Source organism: Mastigoproctus giganteus, chromosome 14 (genome assembly GCF_048544385.1).
Source record: "Mastigoproctus giganteus isolate SK-2022 chromosome 14, ASM4854438v1, whole genome shotgun sequence".
NCBI lineage: Eukaryota > Metazoa > Arthropoda > Arachnida > Uropygi > Thelyphonidae > Mastigoproctus > Mastigoproctus giganteus.
Genome location: NC_143588.1, coordinates 115,338,319 through 115,351,170, shown reverse-complemented (window position 1 = coordinate 115,351,170; position 12,852 = coordinate 115,338,319). Strand labels below are relative to the sequence as shown.

At 38.0% G+C, this 12,852-nt stretch overlaps 1 protein-coding gene across 1 annotated transcript; it reads right to left on the bottom strand.

Moving 5' to 3' along the window:
* Positions 1-10,423: 10,423 nt before the first annotated feature.
* LOC150075599 (uncharacterized) lies at positions 10,424-11,913 on the bottom strand. The gene has a single exon (XM_090388793.1). The coding sequence runs from the start codon at positions 11,650-11,652 to the stop codon at positions 10,582-10,584; it is 1,071 nt and encodes a 356-aa protein (XP_090244919.1). The 5' UTR covers positions 11,653-11,913; the 3' UTR covers positions 10,424-10,581.
* Between the last annotated feature and the right edge of the window lie 939 nt (positions 11,914-12,852).

The window sequence follows — 12,852 nt, the reverse complement described above, 5'->3', positions numbered from 1 at the left end:
ATAAAAGTCTGTTTCACCAATCAACTACTGCTGGCTAAATGCAAATCCGCACATTTATTCTACAACTGTCTTTCCTCAGTTTGAATCTGTGCTACCTCAGGTTCTTAACCTGAGCAAGAGGAAGAATCCCATCACCATTCATCTTGCTCAACCCATTCAAGGCCTTATACCCTCAATCAGATCACTTCGCAGTCACTTCAGTGCAATTTGCAGAATTTAAGCCTTCCTTGATAAGAGCACCCATTTGTTCCCCTTCACCAATCTTGTTGCCCTTCTTTGTACTCGTTCTAGCAACTCTACATCCTTCCTAAAATGAGGCCTCCAGACCTGTATATAGTACTCTAGGTGTGGCCTGACCATTGCCTTGTATAATGGGATTATCACCTCCCTGTCCCTGCTAGCAAAATTCCTATATATCATTGACAAGACTCCATGATCTGCCCTGCCAGCTTGTCTGCACTGTTCAGCGAACTTCATTTTTGACTGCACAATTACCTCCAGGTCTTTTTCACTTTCCACTTCCCTGGGTGTAGTACCACACAGTTGGTACGTTTCTCTCGGGGTTACTTCTACCCATATGCGGTACTTTGAATTTGACAAAGTTAAACTTCAGTTGCCACTTCTCAGCCCATTTACCCAACTTAACTAGATCCAGTTGGAGTAGCATACTGTCTTTACTGTCGTTAACAACCCTACCAACCTTTGTATCATCAGCAAACTTGGCCATTAAACCTGATATACCTTCATCAATATCATTGATAAATATACAAAACAACAATGGGGACTTCACTAATAACATTTGTTCACGAAGAGTAGCATCCATTGGTTACCACTCTCTGCTTCTCCCACTCAACCATCCCTTTATCCATTGTAGCAACTCCCTTAATGCCATACCACTCCAATTTGTACAGCATTCTTCCTTGTGTAACAGTATCAAAAGCTTTCCCGAAATCCAAGTATATGATATCAAAATTATTTTTGGCATTCAGTTCCTTTCTGACCACATCATAGTATCCAATCACATTGGTCAAACAAGACCTCCCTTTAACAAACCCATGCCAGGTCTTAACTATTACTGCAGTCTTGTCTAGATGATCCTGCAATGCTTCTTTTACCAGTGATTCCATTATTTTCCCCGGAACACAAGTTAAACTAACAGGTCTATAGTTACTTATCACCTTTTGAGCACCCTTTGTGAATTGGCGATATATTTTCACACCTCTAGTCCGTGAGGAACTCCCCTGAGTCCAAGGAAGCTCTCATAATTGTGTCTAAGGGTTTGCTTGCTTGCTTTGCTGCCTCCATTAATTTAACTGGATAGATCCTTCCATCCCAGGTGCTCTTTTTATGTTTAACTTCAACAATTTCTCGTCCGCTTTGCTCAGTTATTACAAAATCACTTAGCTCCCTGTTAGAGTTTGATAAACTTCTGGCACTCCCATCATTGAATGACTCTTCATGTGTGAATGTAGATGCAAAATACTCATTCAGTTTATCAGCTACCCTAGCATGATCATCATTAGTCAACACATCTATGTTAAGTGGTACAATCTGATTCATCCCTTTCCTTCTAGAGTTTATGTAAATAAAGAACTCTTTGCTGTTTTTCTATGCATCCTCTGCCAAGGATTTCTCGTAATTTGCCTTCGCTTTCCTAACCTCCTTTGTGAATTGATTACAGACTAGTTTATATCTTCCACAGGCTTCTGTGTCATCTGATACTTTATAGGCATCACCTACATTTTTCTTCTGTCATGAGAGTCATTAATTCATCCGACATCCATTTAGGCATAAACCTTGAACAGTATTTCTTAGTTTGAATGAAAAGCCTAGTAGCCTGCAGAATTAAGTACCTGAAGGCTTCCCATTTAGAATTCAACGTTGGTTACATCATCAGTTTATCCCACTACACAGAAGTTAAAAACTGTCTGAGACCCCTGTAGTCACCCTTACGAAAGCAAAAGCTTTGATGGTAGTTACATCTTTAAGTAATTTCCACATTAGTACATTGTGATCACTGTCACCCAAAAAACGAAACTATTATATTTAGGCCACCCGAATAATTAAATTCATCTGCTGTGCCTTATGTCTGTTAATTGCGTGTGTTCTATGGTCGATTTGTCTGTTTGCTGGACGATAAACCCCAGTTTCTGGGGGAAAAACCTTGCTTTCTACGCCTGAGACCTACTATCTCAGCCACGGACTGAAAAAAGCCCATTAAAGTTCCTCGCGTCATCGACGAGATTCGAACCCGGGCCTTTTCCACCCGCTGTGGAGAGGACGGTGACGATACCACTGTGCTACCGCGCAGACGATCAGGTTACCCAGTGGTTCTTTTATCTGCAAATTCTTAATGCATGAATAATCACCATTAATTAATCAGATTAAGAGTATTACTCCCTCTGGTTGCCTCGCGAACATGTTGCTGTAGAAAACAATCATCCAATAAATGCACAAACGTTTTGCTAGAGTGTGAGTGACCAACCCACAAGTTCCAATCAATATCTGGAAAGTTAAAATACCCCATTATACGACATTTTCCTTTACTGCCCCACTATTTCTCTGCACAATTGCTAATTAGATTCATTAGGTCTATAACACACACCTACTCTCATTTTTCCTTTCCCAGTGCTTATGTCACACAAAACAGACTCAACGCTTCATTGTCCACCAACATCAATTGGATGCACTTCCTTAGATTTTGTTTCTTAACTAACAGCATAACCCCCTCCTGCCTTCCTGTCCTGTCTATCCCCAGGGGCTCACATCTGGTGAGTATGGGCTTGGCACACCCAGGGTCCTGAGCTGGATATCATCATTCTTCTCTTTCTTGATGATTCCCTTCTACCTCTCTCTCTCTCAGGGTAACTCGGGAATTTTTTTTTTTTTTTTGGCTGGTGCAGCATAAGCCTCAGGTTTCCTTGCACCATATGGCTGATAATAATAATTTTTCTGTACACATTGTACTCCCCAAATTCCAATTCTGCACTGCTTATATCACACAGACGTGATGTCTGTGTGACACCACGTCTCTAATATCCTAGAAATATCTGCCTTTAATGTCTTTACTAGCACTTCAAGCTCATCAAATTTATTAACTACACTCCTAGCATTGGTGTACATGCACCTGTTTGTACTCTTAGTTACCCTAACACAGCACATGTATATATTTGTTCCACTCTGACTCCCAGTAGTCCTGGAAATCTTCATTGCCTTGCTTTCCAGGCTGCTGCTCAATTGTATTTCAGTAGAAGCAGTGCAAGAATCTCAATTGCATTTCAATAGAAGTAGTGCAAATATACAAGGGGAACCAAGTTTTTCTTCAGACCTTTTGTGTATTCTATGAATGCTGTTTTATTGACTGCATTGCTTGTTTATCTAGTAATGTATGCCAAAAGTTTCATTGTTCCAACTCTTCTTTCTTTTTTAGAGAGCTAAATGCGTGTCATCATGGATAAGGGACAAGGTATTCTTGTATTGATTGCGGCCTCCAGGGTTACCCCTATATACCGCTGTAGCATCTGTAGGTAATTTATAGCCGGCAAGTGTGTAAGTATATATGTGTGTTATGATGGGTGTTGTTTGCCGGCCCTGGAGTCTTAGCAGCCGGGAGGTAGACAGCAAGCAACCTGTGTCCCGACTCCCGTCCCTAGCCACGTGGAGGCGCTCCAGGAACTATCTAAATTACACTAAGTGGGATTCCAACAAGTGGAATCCCGGGAATTTGATAGTCGATCCACTATCAAATTCCTGTTTTTGCTGTGTTACCTAATCCCACCCGCTTCATTTTTCTTTTTGCTTTCCACAGCTGAAATCAATTTTGCATGGAAAGAATTTTTTTGGCAATGCAGAGGTAATTTCTGCAACAGAAGCAAAGCTTCGAGAGCAAAGTGAGCCCTTCTAAACGTGACATAAAGAAGTGCTCCAAAAGATAGGGAAATTTGTTGCTTCAGGTAGTGACACAGAGCAGGAGTAACATACACTGCCCTGCTATTAATATCCGAACACCTCTCCATGGATGAACAAACAGGTCCTATACATTCAACATGTCACAGAACCTGCTATAAGTATGCACACTGGACTTCGGACATTTGCAAAAGTGGGCATTCAAGAAGACATGTTCAACAGAATTAACAGACTTCCAACATGGAATGAAAGTAGGATGCCACATAAGCAAGAATTCTGTACGAGACATTGCAGTCACTCTGGGGATCCTTTAAACCGATGCATACGATCAGAATTTCAGTTACTTTTTTTTCATTACCATAGGCTATTGTTTGTTACACAGAAAAATCAATCAATATATGAATATATGTTTATGATTACTGATGACTGACCAGCCCAAAATATGTATAATGATTTTCTCTGGATAAATGTTGAAGAGCAGTGCTGAAGAGAAGTTGAAGTAAAAAAAGCGATAAAAATTCTGTCTTACTTATGCAAGACAAGGTTCTCAGCTGGAAATTATAGCGGCTATCAAAATTCAGTCCCAGGGTTTAGAAACTGTATATAGATTAAAATTTTAGTTTCTTTTGCTGTATGCCTTCCCAGTCCCAATTATGAATTACCTAAAAAGCATAATGCATGAACTGCTGATTTAGTAGATTATTTCAAATGCCTGAAGGCTGTTCAATAAAGAATGATCGATTTTTTTTACAACATACCTTCACTAATCATCTATATTTTGATGGTCCTCTTCAAAGTAGTCCCCACTTCATGAAATGCACTTACTCACGTTTCTGCCGTTCTTCAAAAAAATGTGGAAGCCATTTATAGATATGCGTTGGAGAATCGTCTCCAATGTCTTAACTTCTGACAGGAAACGTTTTCCTCGCTCCTATAACTTTGGAAATAAAAAAAAAAATTACAGGATGCATTTCATCAAATGGGGACGTTGTGGCTGTAGGGCAGATGAGCAACACATTTGACATTAATGCTGGCTAAGTACTAGATAGAATGAGCAATGTGAGGTTTCGTATCGTCGTGATGCAGCATCTACCCACCTGTATGCAGTTGTGGTCGTTTGCAACGAATGTGATCCCACAAAATGGGCAGTAGTCCTTGTAGTAAGGTCCCATACCAGTCATATGATGTGGCACATGCTAGTAAGCTATTTCTTGAATGACAAAAAAAGAATGACTATAACCCTTCCTGCATAAGTCATAATTGTTGCTTTTTTTTTTTTTTTTTTTTTTGTTTTGGCAATGATATAGACTTCTAAACAGCTTTATTGCTTACTCCCAGGGTAAAAATGAAGACTTGTCTCATCCGCCATTATCACCTTGTGCAGAAATTCACCATCTTCAGGTACTATGCATTGCAGCTGCTGGCAAACCTCCATGTGAGCTTTAGCATTAGCAGAAGCTAATGCTAAAGCATTAGCATACAGCATCAGCCAAAAAAGAAAAAAAAAAAATCCTATTTCACACAACCATTCTCTCTAAAAAGTTCGTTCAGTTCTTCCTTAAATTTATTTAAGCTATCAACTTCCACAATGACAGATTCTTCTGGCAATCAACTACCGCTGGCTAAAGGTAAATTTCAGAACATTATTCTACAACTGTATTTCTTCAATTTGAATTTAAGCCCCTCAGGTTCATAATCTGAACAAGAGGAATAATTCCATCAGCACTGAGTCTGCTCAACCCTTATACACCTCAATGAGATCACCTCGCAGGTGCCTAGTCTCCAGACATTCCAATTTTCAGAAATTAAGCTTTCTTGTTAAGAGCACCCCTTCGTTCCCTCACCAATCTTGTTTCCCTTCTCTCTACTCGTTCTAGCAACTCTACATTCTTCCCAAAATGAGACCTCCACGCAGTACTCAAAGCGTGGCCTATTGCTTTACACAAAAGAATAATCACCTCCTCCCTACTAGCAAAGATACCATGGCCTGCACTACTCAGAAACATTCATATCAAACTGAACAATTACTCACAGGTATTTTTCATTCTTTACCAACCTGAGCAAATTACCACAGTTGGCACGTTTCTTTGGGGTTACTTCTCCACATATGCAGTACTTTGCATTTGTCAATGCTAAACTTCAATTGCCACTTCTTGGCCCATATTTTCTAGATCCTGTTGCAGCAGCTTACTGTCATTAACAACCCTACTAACCTTTGTATTGTCTGTAGACTTGGACATTAAGCCTGATATACCTTCGTCAATATCATTTATAAATATACGAAATGACAATGAGCCCAACACCGATCCCAGGGGAACTCCACTAATAACAATAGCCCTCAATCACACCCTTTTATCCATTATAGCAACTTGCCCTTAATGCCCTACTACTCCAATTTGTACAGTAGTCTTCATGTGCAACAGTATCAAAAGCTTCCTGAAATCCAAGTATATGATATCAAAAGTATATTTCGCACCCAGTTCCCTTTTAACCACATCATAGCATCCAATCGAATTGTTCACACTTCTCCTTAACAAACCTTTGCTGTCTGAAATATTGCTGCAGTCTCTTGTTTAGATGATACTGCAATGCATTTTTAACCAGTGACTCCATTATTTCACCCAGAACAGAAGTAGCTGGTCTGTAATTACTTGTCACCCTTAGATCTTCCTTTGTGAATTGGGGATATCTCCAGTCCGTGGATGCTCTGATAATTATGGCTAAGGGTTTCCTTTGCCATATCCTTCAATATAATCGGATAGATCTCATCCACCCCAGGTGCCTTTATATCTAACTTCAACAATTTCTCCTCCACTTTTCTCTTAGTTAATACAAAATCATTGAGCTCCCTGTTAAAGTTTGATAACCTTTTTTTTTTTTTTTTTTTTTGGGTAGTTGTTGGCGCATTGGCTTCTGTGGCCATAATGCACCTCCCAAGGTTTTTTGCAGTACTTTGATCCAAGCCCAAGGCGGGATTTGAACCCGCGACCTTTGGGTTGCCAGGCAGGCACTTTACCCACCCAGCTAGCCTGGTCAGCTGATAACCTTGTCTACAGAATTCATGTGGGAATGTAGATGCAAAGTACTCATTTTGTCAGCTATTTGAGCAGGATCCACAGTTGAACCATTGATATCAAGTGGATCAATCTTGATTCATCCCCTTCCTTCTATAATTTATATAAGTAGAGAAGCCTTTGCTGTTTTTCTTTGCACCCTTTGCCAAAGGTTTCTTGTAATTTGTCTTTGCTTGCCTAACCTCCTTTGTGACTTGATTACAGACTAGCTTGTCTACCATAAGCTTCTGTCACCTGATAATTTATATACATCCCATGCATTTTGTTGCTCAAGTGTAAGTCTTCAAAACCAGCGTGCACAAGTGTCATATGCAAATGGTCATGGAGAATGCTGTACAGTATATGCTTTCTACTGATATTCTCATCTCCATCAGTTGCCTTACTGTTATACGATGGTCTTCTCTCACAATTACAGCAGTTTATATAGTGTCTGTAGTGGTTGGAACTCCAGGAGCACTAATTTTTGTGATTGAATCACATCTATCTTTAATCATTCTACACCACCTGCAAGTTGTGCTATATGGAAGCATATTTTTGCCATAAGCCACTTTTAGCATTTCATATCTTAAAATCATCTGTCAGCAAGGTTATTACAATATTTTTTATTTCCTCGCTTCTCTTAGGTGTGGCCGGTACCTCAGGTGTGGCCGGTTTCAAGATGACCAGATGAGGCTTCTGTATTAGTTTTCTTCTTTGGTTAGTAGCTGCTGGTGCAAGGTTTGTCACTGTTGGGTTTCCTCAGACATTTGCATACGAGGCGGGGGTGCTGTGGCATTTGTTTGCCGCCGCAGCCTATAAATGCCTCTTAGTGACTGTCTTTTCGCGCTCTAGGTGAGTTCTGTATAGCATCATCTCCATCTTGCTCCAAAGGAAGTCTTTGTGGAGTGTGGTGGTGATCCTGCTGCTGGGCTTTCTCATAGAGGTTTCCAATTGGGTCCTGAGGATTAGGATCTGCTCTGGGATGGTCCCTTCTGGAAGGGTGGGATCCAAGGACTGGGTTGGTTCCAATTGCTTGGCCATGTCTTCAAGGTTTTCAGTTTGAGAGCCAGTTATCCTGGAAATCCTTTGGTTCACTTTGACTTCTCATTTCGCTGTCCGACATTGACACTGTTTGTTTTGTTTTTCTTTTTCAAGGTGGGGTCTGGTCTGGAATCCTATGCCTCATCTTGTACTTCAATGGTAGGTAGTTTGCTGTTTAGTTTTGTCAGGGTGACAGTCAGACACTTATCCGGGTGTTCTCTTATGTGATTTTTAATCCAATTTATTCTGGGTTTAGCTTTAGTTAGATTTTGGATAACTGAATATTTTCAGATTATCAGTATGAATCTTGTCTTCTTGAAGGTGAAGACCGAAGCTGAAAGATGAAACCAGACAAGTTTGTGGGATAAATTTGGGCTTTAACTATAGAGCAGTGATGCGGTTGACCAATGTCCACTCACCCTCTGGATCGCATTGCTGTCAGCAGTGAAATACCATATAAATACTAGTTTATAAATAATATCTGGCAGATAGATGGAGGTGAATAGACAAGCTGGGAATATTAATTTATCGGTTTTATGTCCTAGGAAATCTGAATTAAGTGGCAGAAAACTACCCACGATTCCCAACCAAAATAGCGATGCCTTTGTTTATCACACGTGGTTGGGAATCACATTGGTTCGGCAGAAAAATTCATAGCAGATTCAGTGTCATTGGGGTGTGCGGGTCAGAAAATCCTCACTACATGATTTGAAAGATGAGAGCCCATCCAATGTGAATGTTTGGTATGTTCACAAGCCAAATGTTTCTTTGCACAATTGTGCAAAGGATGGATCGTGATAACAGCATCAATATATGGGATTATGTTTATTGGAAAGTTCCAAAGAAAGCTCCCAGATCTCTGAATTCCAATCATGTAGTGCAAAAACAGTGAACAAAATGCACGTGAATTATGTGTATGAACAAAAACTACAACTTTTGTTTGTTATAATTTCCGACATGGAATCTGTTACTGTTGTTTTTATGTTTATTGCAAACCCTTTCTAGCTTGTCAAAGTATTGACTTTGATATTTTTTTATTCGGCAATAAAAGATTGATAGGTATTAATGCTATTATTAATTCAATTATGCCAAGAATTGCAGGGAAAAAAAAAGTTGTACTGTACAAATTATTTATGGCAATAAAGAATTTACATATATCAGTGCTATTGTGTTTATTCAATTATGCCAAGAACATCAGAAAAAAATAAGCTGTACTGTATAAACAATATGTAATTTAAAGCAGGCAATGCTTTAAATTACATAAATATTCAATTTTAATTTTTTTTATTATTGTTAGAGTCACTTCAATGTGTACTGAAGAACGTGTTAAATGTTTACATAACTAGGCTGTTATTTGGTTTTAGGAGCATTAGTGACTAAGGCCATACTGCTCCATACATACGGTCTGTAAATTGCATGCTCTGTGGTTGATTTTCTGTTATTGTACAAAAAACCGGTGTTTCCAGCAGAAAAACCACGATAACCTCGCCTAAGACTGATTAACTCAGCCACATTGTGAAAAGACCCATTTCTCCCATCAATAGGAATTGAACCCAGGTCTTTTGCACCCAGTGTGGGGAAGACGACAATTCTACCAACTGTGCTACCCACAAAGGCCCAGAACTAGGCCATAAATTAAAATTATGGGTGAAAAGGTTTATTGTGGACTGTATTGTGGGAAGTTTCCTTTTAAAAGCATGTTGTTAATTACTGGAATGAGTTGACTCCATGGGTGCAGGAGGCTGACAGCTTAGGGAAATTCAAAGGTCAGCTGCACAAGGAGGGATGTCAAATGGGTAGTTTATTTTTTTTTAATTAACTGTATTTTTTGACTGGTGCAGCAGGTTTCCTTGTACCATATGGTGCAAGAACAAAAGATTTGTGAAATTCCTGGACAAAATTATATGAATTTACTGGGTGCAGCATAAAAATAATTTTTTATCCTAATATTGTGTCATGCACAAATAGTACTAAAACCAATGGAAGCAGTTAAAACCAATTGCAAAAAAGAATGAATACTTCTCAATGGATGCCATCAAGACAGAATTTTTATAGATATTAATTTTTGATGTCCCCCGAACACAAATCATAATTGTGTTGCAAAAGGTGCTTGAAAAAAATAATAAATGGGCAGTCTACAAACAGCATTACAGCATATTCAAAGAAGCTACAACATAAACAGCTGAAGCATGAAATATTTTTATGTGAAATTTCTTTTCACATGCTGCACAAATTTGCATGGTTTCTTCGTGTATAATATAGTAAATCTCCAAATAAACCCAAGTATAAGAAATGCTTTAATATATTTCACAAGAGAAAAAAATATATATTTAAATTTTCTGCTTGTGGAAATAGGTCTGCACACATTTTGCAAGACTCTTGGGTTTTAAAAATGCCGCTTTTCAAAAGAGGTGTCTTATAAGTATGAAATAAATATTTCGTTAATAACAGTAGATGGTAAAAATACTTTGCTATATATTTTCACAAACAGGATTTCTCCTGTGTATGATGTGTGCTTTTCGAAAGTGCCCAATCTTGAAGATGGTCTAAAGATGCATATTTCACAAGAAAACAGTTTCTCCTATGTATGAATTAATGAATGTCTTTTAAGACTATCTGATGTTGAAAATGCCTTGCAACATACTTTACAAGAAAACGGTTTCTCCTGAGTATGAACTAACAAATGTCTTTTAAGACTATTTGATGTTGAAAATGCATTGAAACATACTTCACAAGAGAAGGGTTTCTCCTGAGTATGAACCAATAAATGTCTTTTCAGATTAGTTGACTGTGAAAATGCCTTATTACATATTTCACACACGAATGGTTTCTCATGCGTGTGAACTAATAAGTGTCTTTTCAGTTTACCAGCTCGCGAAAATGCTTTGCCACATACTTCACAAAACGAGACTTTTTCTTGATTGTGAACTACTAAATGCCCTCTTAGATCACCTAATCTTAAAAACACCTTACCACATATTTCACAACAGAAGGGTTTCTCCTGGTTATGAATAAATAAATGTGCCCTCAGATTACTGGATCGTGAAAATCCTTTGCCACATACCTCACAACAGAATGGTTTCTCCTGGCTATGAGTAAACAGATGTGTTTTCAGATAACTGGATTGTGAAAATGCTTTTCCACATACTTCACAACCAAATGGTTTCTCCTCACTATGGATAATTAAGTGCCTTTTCAGATGACTTGATCGTAAAAATGCCTTACCACATATTTCACAACTGAAAGGCTTCTCACTAGTATGAATTTCTAAATGCCGTTTCAGATAACCTGATTGCAAAAATTTCTTCCCACATGTTTCACAAGAAAAGGACTTTTCTGGAGTATGAATTAATAAATGTGTTTTCAACTTAGATGATGATGAAAGTGACTTTTCACATATTTCACAAAAGAATTTTTGCTTAGTGATAGTGTGAACTAATAAATGTCCTTTTAAAATAAGAGAATGTGAAAAAGTCTTGGAACATACTGCACATGGTAACTGTTTCCTCTTTGTGCGAATTAGGCACTGTCTTTTGCGATATCTTACATAAGACAGCTCCTTGCACTGTATTCTATATCTGAAACGATTTTGTTCATTATAATCACGTCGACAAAATGACAGCAAGTTTCTGTAACTTGCTTTTTCAGTCATACTTTGGGAAACAAATTTTTGCTTGTTCTGATACGGTGAAAGAGCAGTACCCTGCTTCTAGCAATTTTCTTTAGTTTGGGGTATACATTTTCGAAAAATATCTTTCTAATTGTGGCCATTCCTACCCATTTTATCTCAATTGTATCTCATGAATGGGCAAGACAGCAATTTCCAATTAAAAATTAATTTCTTCTAGTCACCTCTTCCAATGTTTTTGAGTGGACTGGATTCTCAGTTTAGAGTGCATTTCAATTCTTGATGACTCCTGAAAATAAATAAGAAACCAAGTTAATCTGATGAAAGGGCATTAAACACATCTACATCACTCAAAACTAAATACATTTCATTTCAGAGACAAAATAAGAATAATACATATCCTATGTTCAAAGAGGTGTGATAACAAAGAAATTAGTACTGTCTGATGTTCTACTTTCACATGTGAGGATCGGTTCTGACATTGCATGATTTAATTGCGTATTAGAATATCTATGCAAGAACCAAATTAGTCTGCTGGTAGTAAATGGAGCAAAAAGTGATGGGCATCTTTATTCTTGTCATAAAAATATTTTAAAAAAATAATATGTATTAAATTTTGTATGAAGACTAAAATCTGCATGATTTCAATGATACAATTCAGATAGTAGCCCAAGTTTATTGGGATGAGGGTTGTCTGGAGTAAGTTCCAGTCAAGATCTATAGAGTTAAAAATTCTCCATGATGAGATGTTCTGATTTTCTGGCCCAATATTTGTCCATATAGCTTTTCATTACACTCATGATGACAGCAGGACTATAATATATACTTATGTCTCATTTTTGTATTCCCACTGCTTATATCACATCAAACTGATTCAATATTACGCTAGCAATACATGTCAAATATGTATATTATCTTTAGATTTACCAATGATGCTATCAAATTGTTTGAGCACAAAATGCTAAATTTTCAGTGAGAATTAAATGCCTTCAAAATGGTTCCACAAATCAGATAACATTCAGATTATCTGAGTGCTGAATTTCTAAATGCACATTAGAATTGATTGTTATGTTTTGTAATCAATTCAAAACTGTCTTTAAATTACTGGACTGCACCATCTAAAAATGTCAAAAAAAAAGTGGAACTGAAATTTTCCTTCTCCGCTGTTACAACTTCACCTTGGTTCTCACTATCAAACTTTCTTTTTTGGCAGCAAATTCCTGT